This window comes from Callithrix jacchus, chromosome 6, assembly GCF_049354715.1.
Source record: "Callithrix jacchus isolate 240 chromosome 6, calJac240_pri, whole genome shotgun sequence".
Lineage (NCBI taxonomy): Eukaryota > Metazoa > Chordata > Mammalia > Primates > Cebidae > Callithrix > Callithrix jacchus.
This window is the reverse complement of record NC_133507.1, coordinates 139,842,142-139,865,501: the sequence shown is the minus strand read 5'-3', so window position 1 is coordinate 139,865,501 and position 23,360 is coordinate 139,842,142. Positions and strand designations below refer to the sequence as shown.

Here is a 23,360-nt window from a genome sequence, read left to right as displayed (position 1 = left end):
GCCCTTCTTTTCCCCAAACAGTGGGAGAAGGTCCAACTCCCCCACTCCTGGCCCCTGATTCCTGTCTGATGAGAGTTCTCTTCCAGGAGCAGCCTCCTTGCTCTGTGAAATGGGCTTCAACCAGTCCCCCTCCCCACCCTGAGAACACCCAATCAATTCATTAGGAAGGTCTGAACTTTGTGCTGGAGTTGCTGCTAGAATATGACTTCTGCTATAGTAAGAAACCTGCCCTAGTAAAGATAAGTGAGTGAGCCTCATTTCCAGAAAGGGACTGCTGCCCTTGAGGGTAGTGGCAATTCTATTGCTCTGATTGCTCTAGGAACCCCCCCACCCAGCTTTCTCCCCTCACTTTGTTTTTGTGTTTGCTAAGCAGAAGTTCTCACCAGCTCTCCAGGGCAGAAACCACTGTTGCAAAACTCTTGCTCTATGTGAAGGTAATGGGATGCAATCTGGGCGGCCTAACCCCAAAAGGCCGTCCAGAGCTCTGGTCAGAGCCACGGGATTGCCCAACTGCTGTGGAGGCTCTGGCAGTGCCTGCAAGGCAGAGTAGGTAAGAGCTGTGTGAATCCCTGTTAGGCCACAAAACATGTCTTAGAACCTGCGTAGGGCAGCTAATCATCTCATCTAGAGTGGGGGCTGTACTTCTTCTGAAACAGTATTCTCAGAAGCATCACAATCAGGTGCCTAGTGAAGGACATACACCTTGCATAAGCTTCTTGAACAGTACAGGGGATATGATCTCATGCCACAGTATTACATAGTCCACATCAGCGGTCCTTATCAAAGTCTGGCCAATGAGCACTGCATAGAGTCACCTAGACTCAGCCCCTCCCTCCAGATGCTCTCTTGGGATCCATCAAGAACTATGGTGGTTGGCAGGGAAGGACAGAGAGGCCCAAGTTCTGTACCTGTGCCTCTGCCCTGCCCTCCAAACCCAGGTGTCCTGATGGGAACGGGGTGGAGGTAACAGAAACTCTCACACACTGCTGCTGGGAAGGGCCAATGTACCACTCTTTGGGCAATAGTTTGGCAGTTTCTTTTTTTTTTTTAGATGGGGTTTTACCATGATGGCCAGGCTGGTCTTGAACTCCTGACCTCAGGTGATCCACCCACCTCGGCCTCCCAAAGTGCTAAAATTACAGGCGTGAGCCACCGCGCCCTGCCAGTTTGGCAGTTTCTTAAAAATTAAACATAATGACCCACCCATGTCATTCCTAGGTATTTACCTAAAAGAAATAGGTGTATGTCTACACAGGAGAAACCTAAGAGAAACAAGTGTAGGTCAGCAGAGGCTCATGGGAATCTTATTTGTAATAGCCTGAAGTTGGAAACAGCTCAAATGTCCAGCCACAGGTGAATGCAAGCATACCCATGCGGTGGAATACCACTCAGCAATAAAATACGTTGTTGATACATGCAGTAACAGGCACAGATCTCGACATCGTTAAGCTGAGCAGAAGAAGGCCGGCAATGAAGAGGGTGTACTGCATGATTTCACTTACATAAATGCTAGAAAACGCACATCAGCCTGTGGGGACTGAGAGCGGGTCAGTGTTTGCCTAGGTCTGGAGGGAAGGGAAGGGAGGGAGGCCACAGAGGGGCACGAGGAAACTTTGGGGCAGATGGGTACGTTTATGAAGATGGTTTCACTGGTGTTTATTACAATCCAAACTCATCAAGTTGTACGCCCTGTGATGTTTATTACATGTCAATAGTACTTCAATGAAGCTGTTAAACATAAAAAGAAAAACAGTGACACAAACACAGATCCCTGAAGCTGACACCAGACAGGAAGCTACTGAAGAACCCAGGACAGTGCAGGCATCACTTCTTGTGAATCAGGAAGGGTGGGCACCGCTGCTGGGTGAGTGGGGAGTGTGGAGGAGAAACGTCGGGGCTGCTGGGGTCTCATCTGCAGTCATGGATGTGCTGAGCCCAGAGGGACTTTAGAGAGGATGGGGCTTGACTCCTAACGTTAGAGAACCCTGAGCACTGAGGGCTTTGCCAAAATCACCTGGCTCCTTGTGGTAGCTGCAGGGGTGGAACCATCCTATACACCCTCCTCTGTCCACAGATGTGCAAGTCCCTTAGATCTCCAGTGTCTAGAATTAGGAGTGGACAAACAAGAGGGCTGGGAAGAGCTGGGGGCAGAGAGTGGACTGGGTGGAGTGAGCAGGAGGGTGGGAGGCTGGTCGTGAGCTGGTCTTGGTCTTGGTCAGGTGACCTGGACTTCTCCTCCCTGGGCACAGCGTGGGCAGCGGCGATCTCTCTTCTTGTAATCTGCAGAGCAAGCATGGCAGAGCAGGCCTCCGCAGAGCCTGGAAGGCAGAGGCAAGGAAGACTGGGGTGGCCTCTGCAGCTGGCACTTACTTCCCCAGGTGAGCGCTGGGGTCATGGAGTTCCAGCCTCTTCAGGGCCCCCTGAGACATTGTTTCTCATCTCTCAGCGGAATGGTCCTTGGTCTGTCTCGGGAGGTATGCCCTTTCCTGAAGGGTGTCCTGATGCCCGACCCCTCCAGAGCCTCCACCTCCACATGGCAGCTTCTCCTAGTGGCTCACTTTCCTCTCTCCTGAGGCCGGTCCTAGCACCGTGCTCACAGAGGAAGGACAGGGAGCAGCTTCCACTGTACGGACACTCCCTTCTAGACGAGAGGCCCATTTCTGTCAGCTCTTCGAGGGGGACCCAATCCTGTCCCCCAGATCCCACTCCCTATCTGACCCTTCTGCTCTTCTCCTTTATGGCTCTGCTTAGTGTTGGAAACCAGATGTGGTAGAATGAGTGGCCAGCTGTAAGTGGCCTTTTATAAACACCCAGTTCCTTTGTCTCTCTATTCCCTGGGGTGGGTGGGAGCTGTGAGCTGGTGGAAACTGGGCTGTTCTAGAGGGAGGATTCTGTGCCCTTCCCTTTACCTGCATGGATACCGCCGAGACAATCGGCCAAAGATCTTGCTACAGGCCACACAGCACCCAGGGGCCATGGAAGAGAGATGCTGGAGCCTCTGCCACAGGCGTTCCTTCTCTCTGATGGGGGATGGAGGTGGAGAGACACAGAGAGACAGAGATCAAAATATAGAAATGGGAAATGACCCAGAGAGACCGGATAGAGGGAATCACACAGAGAGGAGGAGAGAGACAGAGAGGGTGATGGAGGGAGTCACATGAACACACACAGAAATAAAAAGAGATTCAGAGACAGGGACAGAAATAAGAGCAGAGATGCAGAAAGAGACACAGCAATAGAGAGGGATACAAAGGGGTCCAGAGAAAGATGGTTATTCAGAGAGGGGGGTGGACAGAACAGAGAGAGAGAGAGAGAGAGAGAGAGAGAGAGAAAGGAAGTCAGAGGATTGGAGGGAGACAGAGAGTGGCACAGAGAAGTTGAGAGATATATAGAGGGAGAGAGACACACAGAGAAAGAGACACAGAGACAGAGAAAATGGAGACAGAGGGGGAGAGAGATATAGAGACAGGTGGAGAGATAAAGAGACACAGGGGCCAGAGAAAGACAGAGAGAAATGAAGAGACACTGACAGACACATACGAGAGATCAGAATGCGTCTGACATCTGGCCTCCTCTTCGCCCAAAATAACTTTCACCCATGATTTAAAGACCCATTATTTGAGCACAAAGGAGTGCTTCCTGATCACAGAGGCCCCTGGGGTTTCTTGCTCCAGGCACTTACAGCACATCTTGCCTCCTGTCTCTTATCTGGCACTTAGTACAAACTGCCTTGTATTTATGTGTATGCCCTTGCAAAACTAATTTCACTGCTTTTTTTTTTTTTGGAAAGGGTCTCACTCTGTTGCCCAGGCTGGAATGGAGTACAGTGGCAAGATCACAGCTCACTGCAGCTTCGACCTCCCAGGCTCAGGTGATCCTCCCACTTTAGCCTCCTGAGTAGCTGGGACTATAGGCATGTGCCACCATGCCTGGCTAATTTTTTGTACCATGGGGTTTTACATATTGTCCAGGCTGGTCTTGAACTCCTGGGGTCAAGCCATCCACCTGCCTCAGCCTCCCAAAGTGCTGGGATTACAGGCATGAACCACCATGCCTGCCTTCACTGTCTTCTGAAAGGATATTTAGGAAGATGGGTTGTTTTAAATTTTTATCAAAATAATACATACACATGATTTAAAAATCAAATCAAACAAAAGTGTTCATATCAAAAGACAATAGGTACTCTCCTGTCTCCTTTTCATTCTCAGTGGCAAACCATTTCTGACATCTTTTTGCTTTCTCTCCTTGAAATTACTTTCATATTTTAGTAATATGCTCCTATATCTCCTTCTTTGTTTGCCAATAGAGAACATTTTCTATAGAACTCCTTCTTTGGATATCAGAGGATTTAGTTTATTCATTACTATCCTCACTAACTTACCCTCCTTCTATTGGCTACCATTGTAATTTTTTGTTTTTGAGACAGAGTCTTGCTCTGTTGCCCAGGCTGGAGTGCTGTGGCATGATCTTGGCTCACTGCAACCTCTGCCTCCTGGGTTCAAGTGAATCTCCTGCCTCAGCCTCCCAAGGCGTGTGCCACCACGCCTGGCTAATTTTTGTAGTTTTAGTAGAGATGGGGTTTCAGCATGTTGGCCAGGCTGGTCTCAGACTCCTGACCTCAGGTGATCCACCCACCTCTGCCTCCCAAAGTGCTGGGATTACAGGTGTGAGCCATTGCACCCAGTCTACCATTGTAATTTTTACAGAATATACTCACACATTTATTTCTTTATCTACTAACTACAGGTAGTATCCTTATGACCCCTGTTCTGTAATACGATGATGCCAGCATCTCTTCCTTTCAATTCACCTCTTTCCTCCACCTTCCAACTTGCCATTTTTTCTCACAGCATCCAAAATGGTAGCCACTACCCCACATGTGGCTATTTACATTTAATTTAATTAAAATATTAATAAATAAAATAAAACTTCAGTTCCTTAGTGGCACCAGCTCAATATTTCAAGTGCTCCATCTCTACATGTGACTACTAGCTACCATACTGGTAGGCATAAATATAGAACATTTCCTCCTTTACAGAACATTCTATTGGATTCGATTCTATACATCATATTGTTCAGGTGGTAGCATTTATGTTCTGTTTCTATAATTATATAATTGCTTTCTGTGCTTTTAAGTTGATTCTAACATTGAAATAATTAATTATGTTTATATTATTAGAAAAAATATATATATACACATATATATGTATATATATATATATATATATATATATATATATATATATATATATATGTATTTCTCCCCAAAGAGCTGAGATGCCTTCTATAACATTTTCCTTCCTGGAAGTCTTTTGGTTTTTTAGGAGTTTTTAATTGCCTTTCTTTGTTCCTTGCATTACTTGCCTTTAACAGATTATTTTCCTTCCAATTCTTCATCTTTTCAAGTCTTCTCTTGATTCTCTTTCTCCCCAGAGACCTTCCTCATCAGTCCTTGCTCCTGCTACAGTCTAGACTGACTGCTCCCTGGGCTTGCTGCCCACTTGTCATCTTGGGAATTCCCTTTTCTTCTCTCCTAGGCTAGAGCTATTTTTTCCTGAATTCCACATCTTCTCCTTTCTTGGCTTACTTCCTCGTTTTTCTGGAGCACATCCTCAACTAACTTCCTATGCAAGGGTATGTGGGAGGTAAATTTTCTAAAACTCATCTATGTGAAAATGTCTTTACTCCCCCACCTCCCCCACTTAATTCATGGTTTTTCTGGAAACAAGATTCTAGCGCAAAAGTCAGTTTTTTCTCAGAACTTGAAAGGTATTGCACCATAGACTGTTTGTGTGGTTGGATTCTACTTCTTTTATAGGTGATCTCTTTTTCTAGATGATCTTAAGACATTCTCTTTATCTGTTTTACTGAAATTTCATAATGATGTATCTAACTGTGGGCTTTGTTTTGTTTTTCACTTCTTTGCTCAGTGAAATCTTCAGATCTGAATATCTGTGTCCATCAGAACTGTAGAATTCTCTCATGTCTTTATTTTTGGTATGTTTCATTTGATTCTGTCCTGACAGCTAGAAAGGACATTGGAACTCAGAGACTGATTATCTGTATGTCTAATCATTTCTCTCCTGACTCTCATCTCTCTATGCTTTTTATTCTACTTTCTGAGAGACTGCCTCATCTTTCTCTTCTAATCCTTTTAGTGAATTGAAAAAGTTCAGTGACCATAATTTTAATTTAATTTTTAATTTCCAAGAATGTTTCTCATCTTTTGACAGATGCCTTTTATAGCATCTTGTTAATGGAAGATTGATCTTTTTCCTTTATCTTCATGTCTTCCCTTTATATTCTAGACTCTCCTCAAATATCTGGGGATCCTTGGTTGTCATTTTATATTTAAGGAAGAGGCAATAAAAGCTGTTTGGAGCTCTGAACATTGGACAGGAATGGTTGCTAGTGGTTTCCCTTTAGCGGGGCTGGGCAGGGAGCTACCTGCTATAACCAGATTCCCAACTGCCAGGACAAACTGGTCTTTTATTTGGGGCATTTAAATTCATTTAGTGAAGGATCTTTTGACCGTTTGCTCGGGAGGCCCCTGAGCACGGGATACTCTGCATGTGGGGAGGCAGGCAGCAGGCAGCAGGCATTGACTGCTCTTTCTAATGATTTTATCCCTCACCTTACTTCTACCATCTATGACTCTGGGAATCTCTGAATCTTGCAGTTCTAACTTGAGCTTCACACAGTATCCACTTCTCCACCCATCTTCCAGCTTTTGGAAATTAGCTGAAATCTCTCCTCTGTGGTTAGCTCCTCCACTTTTCTGTTTTAAGTTTTAGTCTTTTACAATTATTTCAGAGAAATTTCAGGATGAAGAATAGATGAGACGTGGCTAGTCCACCATCCTGACGCAGAAGTCAACCTTGGTGGCTACTGTTTTTCTTTTTCTTTTTGTTTTTTACTTAGGGTCATATTTTTTCATAAGCTTCTGCCAGGGACATTGTATTACATAGATTAATGTTTCCTGTCGGATGACCTGTGATTAATCACCTTTGCACTGGGAAAAACATTTTTCCCTGCTGATGGACTTGTATATTTTCTTAGGATGGAAAGTGAGACTTTGTCACTTCCATCTTTCTGTTTTTGGTCCTGCTACCAAGATGCTCAGTGCTGACTTCTAATGCTAACCCAAATCTTAACACTTTGGGGATATATACTTTTTGTTTTCTATTATATGTTCCATTTAATTTTCTTTTTTTTGAGACAGAGTTTTACTCTTGTCACCCAGGCTGGAGTACAGTGGCACAATCTCGGCTCATCGAAACCTCTGCTTCTAGGGTTCAAGCGATTCTCCTGCCTCAGCCTCCCAAGTAGATGGGATTACAGGCTCCCACCAACATGCCCAGCTAATTTTTGTACTTTTAGTAGAGACAGGGTTTCACCATGTTGGTCAGGCTGGTCTTGAACTCCTGAACTCAGGTGATCCATCCACCTTGCCCTCCCAAAGTGCTGGGATTACAGGTGTATGAGCCACCACACCTGGCCATGTTCCATTTAATTTTCTAATTTTTTTAACAGTCACATGTATATACCTTTTACTGTTACCTACCTTAAATTATTTCATGAGGTCAATACTTCAATCTTTTTCTTTTCTTTTTTTTTTTTTTTGAGACAGAGTCTTGTTCTGTCGCCAGGCACCAGCTGGAGTGCAGTGGTGCAATCTTGGCTCACTGCAATCTCTGCCTCCTGTGTTCAGGCAATTCTCCTGCCTCAGCCTCCCAAGTGGCTGGCACTACAGGTGTGCACCACCATGCCCAGCTAATTTTTGTAGTTTTTAGTAGAGACGGGGTTTCACCATGTTGGCTAGGATGGTCTTGATCTCTTGACATCATGATCTGCCTGCCTCGGCCTCCCAAAGTGCAATACTTCACTTTTTATATCTCTCTTCCTCCCAATTGGAGGAGCTATTCCTTAAATTATTTGTTTGTCCTTTCCAAGTTGATGTCTCCTTTTTCTCACCTTTAATACCATTTGGATTTTGTGTAAGAGGATTTGGTTCTAAATGACCCCTCACCTGAAATCCTAGCATTTGGAAGGCCAAGCCGGGTGGATTGCTTGAGGTCAGGAGTTCAAGACCAGCCTGACCAACATGGTGAAACCCCATCTTTACTAAAAATACCAAAATTAGCCAGGCATGGTGGCACATGCCTGTAGTCCCAGCTACTTGGGAAGCTGAGGCAGGAAAATCTGAACCTGGAAGGTGGAGTTTGCAGTGAGCCTAGATCATACCACTGTACTCCAGCATGGGTGACAGAGTGAGACTCTATTAAAAAAAAAAAAAAAAGATCCCTTAGGAACTTTCCAATGTTAATAGAACCTGAGCCTGAGTCCACTGGTCTCCTGCTTCCTGAGCTGTGTGAGAGGATAACCTACATCTGTGAATTCTCTTTCTCCTCAACTCAGGGCAGGAACGATGCTTTCTACATCTCCCCCACCTCTCAGTGAGGTTAGTGGTTTGGAGCTGACCCCGGTGAGCCTAGCTTCTGGAATCTAGGACAGCTGACCCAGGGCTGGTCCACAGGCCCAGGGTCTGAGGAAGTCCTGTGGGCAGCCAGGTGTAGGACACGTGATCACCTCTGCATTCTCACTGGTGTCTTTTCCTCCTTCTCCCAATTCCTTCTCAATCCATGGTTCCTTTCTCTTCTCCTAACCTTAGTAGGTGTGTGATTGTGGGGGTGGGTCTGGGTGGGGATGTGCATTATTGTCAGGGGACACATATGCTATGTGTCCTAGGCGACCAAGTCTGCCTGTCTTTTTTCTTTTTTTGAGAGGGAATCTCACTCTGTTGCTTAGGCTAGAATGCAGTGGTATGATTTTGGCTCATTGCAACTTCTGCCTCCTGTGTTCAAATGATTCTATTGCTTCAACCTCCTGAGTAGCTGGGATTACAGGTGTGCACCACCATGCCTGGCTAATTTTGTATTTTTAGTAGAGATGGGGTTTCACTATATTGGCCAGGCTGCTCTTGAACTCCTGACCTCACGATCGGTTTGCCTTGGCCTTCCAAAGTGCTGAAATTACAGATGTGAGCTACTGTGTCTGGCCAAATCTGTCTTATTTCTGACCCTCAGTCACCTTATCTGTAAAATGGGGATAACAGCAGGGAGTGACTAAAAGAAACAGAAGAGTTATCATATATAAAAGGTCTAGAACCCTGCTTGGGAGCTGTGAGTGGAATAGAATTTTCACACTCTGGGCTCCACATCCCTTCTGTCTCTCCTTCCCCACTGTCCCTGCCCTTACTGGATCAGTTCCAACACCCGCCTCTTCATGGCCTGGACCAGGTCCCGGTGCCCTCCAAGCTCCTCCTGGTACATGGCGTCCCTCCTCTCAGCCTCCTCTTGCTTCTGCTTCAGCTGTGCCTGCAGCTCGGCTCTCTCTTCCTGACACCTGGGTACAGAAGAAGACTAAGTGCTCAGGGGAAAAGCTCAGCCTTTGTGCCTGAGCTAGGCTGGGCCTCTGTTGGACAGGGAGCCCAGGAGAGACGCTGGTGATGCCCCTGGCAGCTGAAGTCCATACACACACACACGTGCACACACACATGCACACACAAACACTACAGTACACAACACACTACACACAAAATGCACACACAATACAACATGTAACAGACATAACAACCAACAGAACACATATATACAATACAGACAATACACACAACCCCCCACACGTTGAGACACACACAATACTACATATAACACCTACACACAACACAACACATATACAACATACAATATAACACATACATACAGCTCAATATATATACAACACAATACAAATGTAACCCATACACATAACAACATTCATACAAAACACAACACATACACACAACACAAAACACAATACACATGATGCACTTACACAATATAACATGTAACACAACAGACACAACACCCAACAGAACACATATACACACACACAACATATACACACAAGACAATACACACAGCACAACATCCCCTACATAGAATCCACACAATACAACACAAAGCACACAAACAACACAACACATATAGAAAATGCAACCCATACATAAAACACAGCATAACACATACACACAACTCAAGGTATGCATGACACATATGAAACCCATACACATAACACAGTACACACAAACACAACATATATGCACACCACACCACACAGTACAACACATACTTACAACACAACATACACAGACACACAACACAACACTACAGGCACATTCATAATGCACACACATAACACAACACATCATACACACCACACACAATTATAATCCCACACACAATGCACATGCATAATATGCATGTACAACACACCAGACACAATACAATACAACACAAAACACAACAGAAAATATACACAACACACAGCACACACATGCCCACAAGACAACACACACCCTAATACACACACAGTATAACAGAACACATACACACAACACAGAAGACACACTTACAACTCAATACACATATAATGCATACACATAATATGATACATACACACACCACAACACACCACACATCACAACACACATAATGTACATATGACACAATACATACAACACAACACATATAAATGCACACACCACGCACATAAACAGAACACAAACAACACAACATATACACATATACTTGCACAACACATAAAACAGACATCCATAATGCAGACACATAACGCAACATGCACACAATGTGCATGCACTGCAACCTCCGCCTCCTGGCTTCAAGCGATTCCCCTGCCTCAGCCTCCTGAGTAGCTGGGACTGCAGGCACCTGCCACCACACCTGGCTAATTTTTTGTATTTTAGTAGAGACGGGTTTCACCTTGTTGGCCAGGATGATCTCAATCTCCTGACCTTGTGATCCGCCTGCCCTGGCCTCCCAAAGTGCTGGGATCACAGGCATCAGCCACCACACTTGGTCCCTGCTTTGTTTTTAAACATTTCCATTTAAAATGTCACTTTCTTGACAGGTGTGTTCACCATCCTGGCAGCTCTCTGGAGGGAAAGCGGATACTTGGGATCCCAGGCTGGATGGTCGGTGCCCAGCTGGAAATAATTGTGTGTGGAACGGGAGCAGTGTGTGATTTAGGGTGATGTTTTGCTTTAAAATATTTTTAAAAGTTATGTTATATTGTCTTTTCAATTAAAAAAGTAATAGTAAAAATATGGCTTTCCTAAATTTGTTTCAGTGGTGGGTTTGGTAGCTTCTCACCTCCACTCTTGGCTTTTCTTTTTGTCTGGTTTTCTGGAAGGTTCCGAGAAGCCGACTGGACTGGAAATAAAAAAGACCTGGCCCCAGGGCCCAGCCTCTGGCTCAGCTGGGAGGCCCCTGGCTCAGCTGGGAGGGCGCTGTGATGGCGGGTGGCATAAGTGAGTCCCTGCGTTCAGGGTTCATGTGCGTCTGTGTGCCCCTGTGTGTCCTGGGGATTGAGCGTGTTTGAGTGGAAGAGGCTTGCGATAGGCTTGACAATGAATTGAACATGGAATTTTAACATCCCCTTTTAGCACGTTGCTGGGAAGAAAGTTGGGTGGGCCATGACATCAAACTGCCAGCAGCCAGTCCCTGACATTCCAGAGTTCAGTCACTGCAGTCCTAAAGGGCTTCTGGTGCCCAGGCACAGAGCAGGGCCATGCTTTGGATTTTAATGAATGTTCTAGTCTTTTGGCTCCTCATCTCTTAGCTGCTGCCTTTAATTTTCCTGAGCTAGTTTATTTGCCCGGTGATCCTGGGCCCTTAATGTGTCCACCGTGGTGTGTGCATGTGTCTTTGGGGTGGGAGAGAACACTCACTTACCACCTGCTGTGTGCCAAGGGATGTGTAGGTGCCAGGACTAAAGCAGTGCCTATGGATCTTACAGTGTTTGGGGCAGGGGTGAAATAAATGATAGACCTGTAAAATAACGAAACTAAGTGCTATGACAGAGACAAAGGAGAGACTCAGACAGAGACCGGAGAGGGTTCTCGGAGAGGCTTCTCAGACAAGGCGAAATGGAAGCTGACCCAGAAGATGAGAAGTCAGGAATATAGAGGCAGGCCTGGGCACATGCAAAGGTCTGCAAGTTGGAAAGAGCTGAGCTTGATTGAGGAACTGAAAGAAGATGAGTGAATCTGGACTGCCACAAAGGTCAGTTGGGGGCAGGGAAGGCAGGAGAGGAGCGGGGAGGTGGGCCCGATCTGAGCTGTCTGCCAGTGGCCCAGGAGAAGTGGATGTTAATCTCAGTGAAATGGGGAGCCCCTGAAGTATTTTAATTACGGGTGACGGATACTCCTAGCACATGACGGGGACATGGAAAGAGTGAGTTTACTGAGCACTTACAATATGTCAGGCCCGGGTTTAGTGTTTTATAGCCCCATTCATTTAGTTCTCACAATGTTATGAGACAGATAATAGGATCCTCATTTTACAAGGGAGAAAATAGAAACTCAGAAAGGGAGTGACACTCGCCCAGAGTCACACAGCTTGATGAGTGGAGGGAGCCAAAATCTGGACACAGGCTTGCCCAGGTCAAAACTCTTTTTACCTTACCCTCCAGGTAAGACCGTGATCACCAGTGATTCCTGGCACTGGTGCCAAGTGGGCAGCAGGTGGGAGGGAGGGAGGGAGAGGGAGGGAGGAAGGGAGGAAGGGAAGGAGGGAGGGAGGGAGGGAGGAAGGGAGGAAGGGAAGGAGGGAGGGAGGGAGGGAGGGAGGGAGGGAGGGAGGGAGGGAAGGATGCTGATGGAGCCTGGTGGGACTCAAAGGAGCTCAGTGCTGTTGTGCAGGGGCTGGGGGACATGTGATATCTGCCTAGTTCCCTATCCTGAGGACCTCTTCTGCTGATACATGTCCTAATTGCTTTTGCTCGAGGTGCAGAGGACACCCACCTTCTTGGAAAGATGGCCCCACAGAGCATCTGAGCTAGGAGGAGGAACCTTAGCCATCCCACTGTCTCCTTTTGCAAATCATGGACCTGAGGCCCAGGGAGGGCAGGCCACTGTCCCCAGGGGCCCACAGCCAGAAAGCCATGAAGTGGGTGTTGGAAGCCCCATGTCTTAGCCCAAGTCTGTTTTCACAGCCCCACGGACTTGCCCTGGGCCTGCTGCCTGCAGGTTGGCTGTGGCTGACTTCTGCTCTCAGCCTGTGCTCTGCACGGGGGCTCCCACCCAACAACCATCCGTCTGTCCTCCACACCACAGCCCAAGTGAGCCTTTAAACACTGAAGTCCGACTGAGAAATGCCCCACTCTAAACCCTGCCCCAGCCTCTGGTGGCACAGGGATGAATTCCAGTGCCTCATTTAGCCTTTGAGGTCCCTGGCTCCGGCTCTGCCCCGCTCCCCTCTGCTCAGCCACCCCTTGTGCATCTGGCCTGCCTGTCCACAAACGCATGTCTTCTGGCCGTTCCCGTAGCCACAGCACTTCTGGCTAGATATTTGCAAAGCCCAGTCTCCCATGTGGTTGGAACTTCTGCTCAAATGTCACCTCCTCAGAGAGGGCTTCCTGGCCCCCAGTCTGAATGACTATCCTGTCTTTCTTCAGGCCCTTCGCTGCCTTTATATTTCTCCCTAGCATCTATCCAATGGGCATTGGATTGCTGTCTGTTTATCTGTCTGCCACTGGATTGCTATCTGTTTACCCATCCCAGGTCTTCTAGAATAAGCTTGGCCAGGTTTGTTCACCACAGCTGCTCATGGCCATTGTAGAGGCATAATAAATGTCTGATGGAATGAATACGTCCCTCGGCCCTTCTATTCTCTGTGTTGAGGAACTCATGACCAGCTTGATGCTCACCAGCTCCTTTCCCGGAGTGAGCTTTGTCCTTAGCTCCCTGGCTCCCAGGCATCAAGGGAGCACATCTCCTTCTGAGCCTCAGGGTCAGCTTTTACTCACCGTCCTTACTCTGAGGACTCTAGGATAGATCTCCCATCCCACACTTCCCTCCTGAGCTCCACACTCAACTGCCTGCCCGGTGGCCCCATCTGACATGTCTAACAGGTGTCTGGAACATAACGTGTTCAAAACCAAGCTCCGAACTTTCCCTACAAACCTGCCCTCCCACAGCCCGCACACTTCGGTTAACGGTGACTCTAGATTTCCAGCTGGTCAGGCCAGAAAACTCAGAGTCATCCTCGACTTCTGTCTTTCCTTCAGACTGCGTATCCAATTCTGTGGGAAGTTCTCCTTCACACTGGATCCAGAGCCCAGCAGCTTCTCCTTGCTCCATGCTGCCATCACGATCTGAGCACCCCCACTCTCCCCTGCACAGCAAGGTCCTCACTGGACTCCCTGCCGACAGGCCAGCTCCACCGGGCCTTTAAAACACATGTCAGGCTGGGCATGGTGGCTCACACCTGTAATCCCTACACTTTGGAAGGCTGAGGTGGGTGGATCATCTGAGGCCAGGAGTTTGAGACCAGCCTGACCAACATTATGAAACCCCATCTCTACTAAAAATACAAAAAAAATTAGCCAGGCATGGTGGTGGGTGTCTGTTATCCCAGCTACTTGGGAGGCTGAGGCAGGAGAATTGCTTGAACCCGGAAGGGGGAGGTTGCAGTGAACCGAGATGGCACCACTGCACTCCAGCCTGAGCAACAAGAGCGAAACTCTGTCTCAAAAACAAACAACAGACAAAAAAAAAAAAAACCCCAAATAACAACGACAACAAGAACAAAACGTGTCAGCGTCAAACAGCCAATGGTGTAGAGACAGAAAGTGGACTGGTATTGCCTAGGCCTGGAAAGGAATGCGTAGTGGCTGTTAACGGGTACAGGGTTTCTCTTTGGGCCGATGGAAAGGTTCTGAAATTGATTGACATGGTGGATGTATAACTCTTGAATACACTAAAAACCATTTAATTGTTAAGTATTCGAAAAAGCATATTAGATCTCTGCAGGGAGAAGAGACTTTACAAAATAAATTATGGGCTGGGTGTGGTGGCTCATGCCTGTAATTCTTGCACCTTTGGAAGGCTGAAGCTTGAGCCTAGGAATTTGAGACCAGTCTGCACCATGTAGTGAGACCTCATCTCTACAGAGAGAGAGAGAGAGAGAGAGAGAGAGAGAGAGAGAGAGAGAGAGAGAGAGAAACTGAGACCTGAGAGACTGAGTGGGGAAGGTAGACACAGACAGCATGCTGTGGGCCCCTGAGGTCACTGTGAAGACGGAAGATGAGGTCACTGTGAAGATGGTGAGAGACACAGAGCAGGAGAGATGGAGAGACTGAGGTGCAGGCACCCGACGTGCTGCCTGAGTGGGCATCTGAGCCCTCTGGTTCTGGAGCCAGCAGCAGACCTTGAACCTCAGCTCCCTGCTAACTAGCTAATGGTGGGCATATGCGCAGCATCTTTGAGCCTCAGCTTCCTCCTCTATAAACTGGGGGTTCCACAGAACTCATCTCATAAGGATGTTAGGCAGAAGCACCTACAGCAGTGCCCTGGACATAGTAAATGCACAGCAAATGATAGCTATGAGTACGAGAGGGTGAGAGATGGCCTAACAGGAAGAAGTAAATGAGACACAAAGAAACTGAGTAAAAGAGGGAGACAAAAAGAGATGGGGAAAAGAAGCCCAGTGGAGCAGGGAGGCAGAGAGGGTGGAAAAGAGAGAGGAGCTGCCCGGGGAGGCAGCAGAGGGAGGCAGGGGTGAGGGTGGGAGGGTAGGAGGCCAGGAGACGGGGCCTGTCCTGGGGCTGCTCTGGGAGGCCTGTGAGAAAGGGAGGCACAGGGGAGGGAGGGTGGAGCCCCTGGGATCAGGAGCAATGCCCTGCAGGCCTCAGATCCCAAAGGTGTGTCCAGCCCAGGGCCTGATGCATGGGAGGTGCTCACAAGACCTCACTGGCTTATCCGTGATTGACAGCAGGACTCAGGGAGCACTTCCTGTGCTGTGGGCTGCCAAGGTTACCTGCTGAGCTGCTCCCGAAGTGCCTGCAGCTCCCCGTTCTGCTCCCTCAGCAGCTGCTCCTGGTGCTGGGCCCGCTCCTCGGCCTTCTGGAGCCCAAGTCTGAGGCTCTGAGGAGTGGAAGGAGGGGAGGAGGAGACTGAATGAGGAGGGAAGAGACCTCAAAGCTGGGGCTGCCCTGAACAACATTCCTGAGAGACCCCAGGCCATGCCTCGGCAGGGATGGGGACAGTGCTGAAAGCTGTGATCCCTGGCTCTGTCCTACGTCCTGCTTCTGGGTGTCTGGGCCGCTGTTCCTTCGTCATTGAAGGGTGGAAGTTGCAAATTCAGGAACTTGGAAGTTCCTGGGTGGAGGCTGAAGGAAGGCTTGGTGACAATCTTGGGTGACCTCCAGGAGAAGCATGTACCATAGGAGCAGCTAGGAGGGCTCTGCCCCGGTAGGACTTAGATTTGGGGAACATCCTGCCACCATGAGGATATGGAACTGGAGAGGAGGTGGCTGCCTGGAGGAACTGCCAGGAAGGGATCTCAAACTCCAGTGCCTACTGGGGCTGGGCAAGAAGTATTGCTGGATAAAGTGGGGCTAGCATGGGGCAATAGGGAGAGGTGGACTGTGGGGACCTGAAGAATGCATATGGCTTTCAAAGGCATCTCCAAATAATAATCCCAAGTAGGCCAATAAAAATTGATCAGTGGGTGGGAGTGGTCCCAGGTGATTATTGCAGACCCTCATCTGTGGGCCAGGTCAGAGAGGGGCGAATAACCAGGTATGGAGCTCAACTGTTCTCACCTTGCCCACGTCCTGCAGGGACACCTCAGCTTGCTCCTCCCTCCTGGCCACAAGGGTCACTTCTGTTTGCACTTGTGGATTCTCCGCAGTGGAGTCTTCCTTTGTTGTGAGTCTCTGAAGAGCCCAGGGCTCCCCCAGGATGCTAGAGCACCCCCACCCCTGCCTGCTCCCTGCTATTGCTCCTTCTATGGTCCCTCTGGGGCTGGGGGTCAGCAGCCTCCGGACATGACCGCACTCTGCTTCCACTTCACGAGTCCCCTCTGTTGTTCTCTGACCCTCTGCACCCAGCAGAACCCCTGTGCCCTCAGCCTCCATCCCTCTCACCTCCTTCTGAGTGCCTGTAGCCCCTTTCCCCTGTCCCTGGGTGCTGGGGATTGAGTTCTCCAGGAAGATCTCGATCCAGGGGGCTGCTTCTGCCTGGTCTAGCTGAGGTGCCTCCCCTTCTGGTTCCCACGTGCTCTGGGGATACCTAAGGCTTCTGGAGTTTTCTCCCTTCTTTTCCAAAGAGAAAGGAAGATGTCTTTGTTGCTGGGAGCTGGGCAGCCCCACCAACTGCTGTCCAATGGGTGCATCTTGTAGACAGACAGCTTGACTGGTGTGTGAGTCCTCCACCTGGACATTTTTGGGGCCTCCATATGCAGCTGGGATCTGTGGAGAGGACCCCAAACCAGTCATCCCTCTCAGCGTCAATTCACTGACCTGGTATGTTGATTGGGTTAGGCCACAGCGCTAATCTAATGGGCTTGCTAAATAGGTAGGTACCGGGTCCTCTTGTGGAAACTTTGATTTATCAAACCCCAGATATGACTTTTAGCAACACCCAGGTGATCTGAGCCCCACGCTTTGGTCTGGGGAGGAACGGTGGGGCATCCCGATGTCCTTCTCTCCCTTCCCCCAGCCTGCAACCTTCTCCCTCCTGCACCTGGGTCTTGGGTATTGATCTGGCTTCCCCTAAGTTCCTCCCACCCCTTTCCTTTAATCCTTCCTCCTGAACTTGACTTCGTGTTTCAGTTTTTCCATCTGCAAAATGGGAATGATAGTACCTGGTGTGAGGGTTGTGATGAAATCTGGAAAAGACTAACACTCAGCAAAGAGTGACCTCTCAAGAAGCCTTCTTGGCCGGGCGCGGTGGCTCACACCTGTAATCCCAGCACTTTGGGAGGCTGAGGCAGGTGGATCACAAGGTCAGGAGTTTGAGACCATCCTGGCCAATATGGTGAAGCCCCATCTGCACTAAAAATACAAAAATTAGCTGGGAGTGGTGGTGAGTACCTGTAGCCCCAGCGACTCAAGAGGCTAAGACAGGAGAATCCCTTGAACCCAGGAGGTGGAAGTTGCAGTGAGCCAAGATCTCGCACTGCACTCCAGCCTGGGGACAGAGCGAGACTCTCTCAAAAAAAAAAAAAAAAAAAAGAAAAGAAAAAGAAAAAAGACTTCTCTGTGCTCCCGTGTTCCTCTTTTCATGTCTGTGTGACTTACACCGAACTTGTATATTGCAATGCTTTTCTTTATGGTCTGTCTCCACGAAGAGACCCTGAACTTCTCAGGTCAGAGTTCTAATAGTATCTGTACCTGGTGCCTGGAGGCTGGTGGGGGTGCAAAGTTTGCTTGTGGGATGATGAGAACAACAATGAGTGTGACCACACGCTGTCATGCAGGGATTGTGTAGCCAGGAGCCCTGCGCAGTGTGGATGTGAGTTGTCTCAGTTCATCCTCACAATATCCCTATGGGGCAGGACAAGTAACTTCTTCAAGAACCATAGTTTGTAAGGGGTGGGGTTGGGATTGAGCCAGGCAGCCTGACTCTTTAGTCGCTTCCTGAACTGAGACGTTTGTCAATTGTCCAGTTCAGGGGGCCTCAGCAAAGGGTGTCTCTCATCTGTTTCCTGAAGCTTTCAGTGGTGTGCCTCCCCGCTCCCAGCACTTTCTCCCCCTCTGGGGCCAGTGGCTCCAGCAGAGGGTGCTAGAGTTTCCTTTCTGTCCCAGTGTCCTCATCACCCCAGGAATAGGAGTCCCTCCCACTCTGCGGCTCCCCAGTCCCCTGCTCCACACATTGGCCTCTTGCTCTGTCTGTCTGGTTGGGTCAGGGCTCTCTTGCTCTGTCTGTCTGGTTGGGTCAGGACTCTCTTGCTCTGTCTGTCTGGTTGGGTCAGGACTCTCTTGCTCTGTCTGTCTGGTTGGGTCAGGGCTCTCTGTACACTGGGGAAGCCTCAACCTGGGGGCACCAAGGAGATGGGGAAGAGGCAACTCAGAGTGAAGGCAGGGCACAGGCACCTTCTTTATGGCATCTTTGGTTTTTCCGGGCCTCCTTCCCTGGGTTTGGGTGGAACTGGAGCAGCGTGACCTGAAAGTGAAAGAGGCAGGGGGACCCTGGGCCTCTGTTCGGTGGTGGGCTTGGTCCTCAGATGGAGGGTATCCCACCTTTCCACCCACCCATTCATCCTGTGGCAAGTCCTGCCTTCCCGCCCACCCAGCCTCATGCATCACATCCTCCATTCATCCGTGCTTTCTCTCCCAACATCCCACTAGCCATTCATCCTCCAGCCCTCCACCTCAAACACCCAGGAAATCGTGAGTGAGAGCATATGATGGTATGCCGTGAGTTTGCACTGGAAACACTGAAGGCCAGGAGGATCCATAGTCATGGAGCAAAAGGAGGCAGAGACAGATGAGGCTGGAGGCTGAGGGCTTGGGGCTTGCCTGGGACCCTTGGAAAGAGCCTTGTCTCCTGGCTGCACCCACTCACTCTGAGAACATGGGCCAGGCTCCATCCAGGTCTGGCTGCTGCAGGTCCAACTTGAAGGCCACCCCACTGAGAGCATAGAGAGAGTCCAGGATGTCTTCTTGGCGTTCTGGGCAGAGCAGAGGGCTCCGGGGTCCATACCATTCCCTGTGTTAACAGTGATCAGAACCCCTGGCCTTTGACCCTGGTGCTATTTACCCCACCCCAGCCCCCACCCCCACCCCAGCTCAACCTCAACGAAGCAGCTTCCACTGTACGCCATAAGGAGGCTCTTCCCCAGGCAGAGTTGTGGCCTTCGGGAGAGGGAGGCCCCAGAACCCTGACACTTCCAGTACTCCTGGGTTCCAGCCTCGCTTTGCCCTTTCTTGCTTGATTTTTCCTTCATGACTCATTGTAACTGTCCTTGATAGAAAGCCATCCATGTGGGGGTAAAGGAGGGCTCTTTACAAAGGGGGTAAAGTGGCTCAGATGGCATCCGCAGGAGGATGTCCCAACAGCCTCACCTGGTGAGCTCTGGGTTCAGGAGGCAGAGCTGTAGGGCCTCAGCCAGCTGCCCGCGGGCCAAGCAGAAGCGGATGAAGGCACGGCCTTTCCCCAGAGGGGTCTTCAACTGCAGAGTGCACAGGGGAAGAAGGGGGAGTGGTATTAGGACAGAGGATGCCCAGGCACACAGAGAGGGGGACTGGAAGTGCCGGGTGATGGGAAGGGTGTGGGGGGACCTGAAGGCCATGGGAGGAGAAGTGTGTCTTGAGGGGTACTGAGGCAGGGCTCAGGAGATGCGCAGAGCAGGTGAGGGGTCTGTGGTCGGCAGAGCAGGATGGGGAAGAAGGAGCAGGCCTGTATCCACCTCCACCCCGTCAGCCTTTTCGTCACCTGGCCCTGGATACCTTGTCCTGGGAACGGACGAAGTGGATTGGCTCCATGTCCCCCCGCTGCCGTCGTAGGGCAGTGCAGAGAAAGTCCCAGTAATCCTTCCGAGGCCCCAGGAAGCTCTTCTGCTCTTTCTGGTCAAACTAGAACCAGAACGAGGCAAGGAAACTGTAGAAATGCTTCCGCCTAGAACTCGGCCTGCATTCTAGCGTGTTGAGGACAGAGCTGCAGATGGACTGGGCATCCAGACCTGGCTCTGTCCTTACTGGCTGTGTGACCACGAGCAAGGTGCTTGACCTCCCTGGGCCTCGGTGTTCTCATTCATTCATTCATTCATTAATTCAATCATTCAGAGGCCCTTATTGAGCACTTACTATGTTCCAGGCCCTGTTCTAAGTTCTGGGGATACAGCTATGAACAAACTGGCTTCATGGAGCTTATATCTTCATAGGGGAGATAAGACAACAAACAGATGATATCAGTGAGACATTGAGTATTCTAGCTAGTGATGATTGCTACAGAGCAAAAAATAAAGCAGGGAAAGAGAGTGGAAAGTGTGTGGATGTGTGGTGCGTGGTGTGTGTGGCATGTGTGTTGAAAATCTAGGGTGTCCGGGAAAGCCTTCTGGCTTGAAGGAGCTGAGAAAGTGTGCTGTGTATTCTGGTGGAAGAGCACCCTAGGTAGAGGGAAGAGCCCATGCAAAGGCCCCGAGGCAGGAGCCTGCCTGGTGTGCTCCAGGGAGATCTGAGAGGCCAGGGGAGCTGGAGTGCAGCAGGTGGGGGGCAGGCTGGCAAGAGAGGAAGTCAGAGAAGTAGGAAGATGTGTGTCGGGGTGTGGGGGAGGGGTGGACATCAAGCATCTCAGAGGGTGAGAGTGAGGATTGAATAAAGCTGGGCATGCAGAGACCACAGCCCGACACATAGCAAGTGCTCAATAAAATCTGGTACTGATCATGACTGGGGCTCTGAGTAACAGCAGGAAGGGCCAGTCCTAGGACATCCACGCCTCTAAAGCTTTAAGCAGTGAGGCTGCCCCCATCCCTGGGACCCTTCCCGCCCCGCTTTGCCCCACCTTGCTTCTCAGGCTGCAGTGACAGCCTCCAAGAGCGAGGTTAGGCGTCAGGAGGAAGAGGGAGATGACACAGTGCACAGTAAGGAAGGGGGCACTGGCTCCTCCCTCATTTTCTGGGAATGTCCTGCCCATTGTCTGGGTCTGGGGAGATGAATGAGGAAGGGGAGGAGAAGGTCCCACCTGCAGCAGCAGCTCCAGGCAGCCACAGAGTCTGTGCAGCTCAGCACTGGTGTCCGTCACTGGCCCCTGCCCATCCCCATAACCCTGGAGGATGGCAGAGACGGCAGCTGGGGGGAGGATGGCAGATGTCAGGCGTCAGGTAGCCAGGCTGCTGAGGGAGGGCCCTCAGATCCTGACTTCTCCCGCAACTCAGTCCCAGAACATCTCACAGGACACTCACCTCTCAGGTCCTTGGTGACCTTGAAGATGGCCCCCTCTTCTGCCATGGGTGCTTGGAAACAATGTGATTCCTTGTGACTTGGACTGTGAGCCCAGGAAGGACCCTTGGCCTCACTGCCCGACTCTCTTCTTACACAAAGGAGGATACAGAACCTACAGAGAGAAAGTGCCTTATTTTGGGTGACACGGCGAGTTACCTAGTGGGGGGAATTCCAGCTTTAACTTATAGGCCAGTGTGTGAAGATGACAGTGTGGCCTCCACCAATTGAGCAGTCCCTGGGTGACGGCACTGTGCTGTCACTTGATGTCCTTGTCCCATTCAATCCCCACATAATCCTGGAGGTTATTAACTCCATTTTAGTACAGAGAAACTGGGGTCCAGAGAGGGCAAGTCTTTACCCAGCATCACAGAGGTATCCAGGATTTGAACTCAGGTCTGTGTGCCCACAGGGCCTGTGTTCTGGGCCCTGATGTGGTGTGAGTGCCCCTGTGAGAGCTCACGCCATGTGGACACTAGGCTGGGCTGTCCCCTCCTTCCCCATGGAGGGCCCCAGCCTTGCGTGGGTACTCATCCTCCTTGAGACACTCTCTCATCGTTTCCTGGGCCCCAGCTGAGCGGAAAATGTGTGTTATTTGAGGAGAGGGTGCAGAAGTAAAGCACGGCCCCAGGGCTGGGGCTGAGCAGATGCTGGGTATGTGTGGGGAGTAGGGCGCCTGGTTTTAATACTGCCTCTCTTTCCAGGGGAATCTCATCCTGTTTTCCTCCTGATGGATCCTGGGGCCCAGAGGGAAACACTGCGGTCCTGAGAGCTGGTGTCTTTATTCTGAGATCCTGGAGTCAAGTCCAGGCATGGAGTGGAAAACCCAGCTGTCTTGCCTCCCAGGCTGCGGCCGCTGGAGTTGGGGTGGCATGGCAGTGGTGCAGCAGTGGGACGCAGTGGAGGAGAGGGGAGAGGGAAATGGAGGCAAATGAGGGAGATGGGTGGGGCATGGGATTCAGGGAGGACGGGTTCAGGAGTCCAGAGACTGGGGTCTCCATCCTGACCTGGCTACACACTCATTGTGTGATCTCAGGCAAATTACTCACCTTCCTTGAGCCTCAGTTTCCCCACCTGTAGACCAAAGATTGGACTGATGGTCTCGGTAGCCCCTTCCATCCCAGATCCTCTGTGAAATCCACGAAGGGCTCCACGTGCCTCCTCCTCTCCTCATCTCTGTCATGCATTTTACTCCCCTGGCTCCAGGCATCACCCTCCTTCTATCCCCTTGTGTTCCAGGGCTCTCCCTGCTACTCACCCGGGAGGGCCTGGCTGGCTGGGGCAAGACAGTGCGGCTCTGCTGCCTGAGTCCGTCCCTAGTGACTGTGCCCTGCACAACTGTCCCAGGGTTTACAGCCTGGGAAGTGACTCAGTCCCAGCCCAGCAGCCTGGAGGGGGAACCTGGCTCACAGTGGAGGGGGAACAGAAGACGCTGCAGGGAAAAAGTGATAGAGGCAGGATCCAGGGCCCTGGGGCAGAATGATGAGATGGGGGATGGGCCCTCTCAGGCCGACCTGGGGTAGAGTCTCCTGTTAGCCCAATGGGGTCTGATCCATTGTGGTATTAGGGAC

At 50.0% G+C, this 23,360-nt stretch overlaps 1 protein-coding gene across 1 annotated transcript; it reads right to left on the bottom strand.

Annotated features, from left to right (window-relative positions):
- Nucleotides 1–1,678: 1,678 nt before the first annotated feature.
- On the bottom strand, nucleotides 1,679–21,798 carry RUFY4 (RUN and FYVE domain containing 4). Its single transcript, XM_017973188.5, has 11 exons — nucleotides 21,753–21,798; nucleotides 21,533–21,639; nucleotides 20,299–20,424; nucleotides 19,915–20,021; nucleotides 19,415–19,558; nucleotides 18,943–19,012; nucleotides 16,669–17,316; nucleotides 15,882–15,988; nucleotides 9,259–9,405; nucleotides 2,910–3,020; nucleotides 1,679–2,318 (listed from the first exon to the last, which is right to left on the bottom strand). The coding sequence occupies exons 1-11, from the start codon at nucleotides 21,796–21,798 to the stop codon at nucleotides 2,216–2,218; spliced, it is 1,716 nt and encodes a 571-aa protein (XP_017828677.2). The 3' UTR covers nucleotides 1,679–2,215.
- Between the last annotated feature and the right edge of the window lie 1,562 nt (nucleotides 21,799–23,360).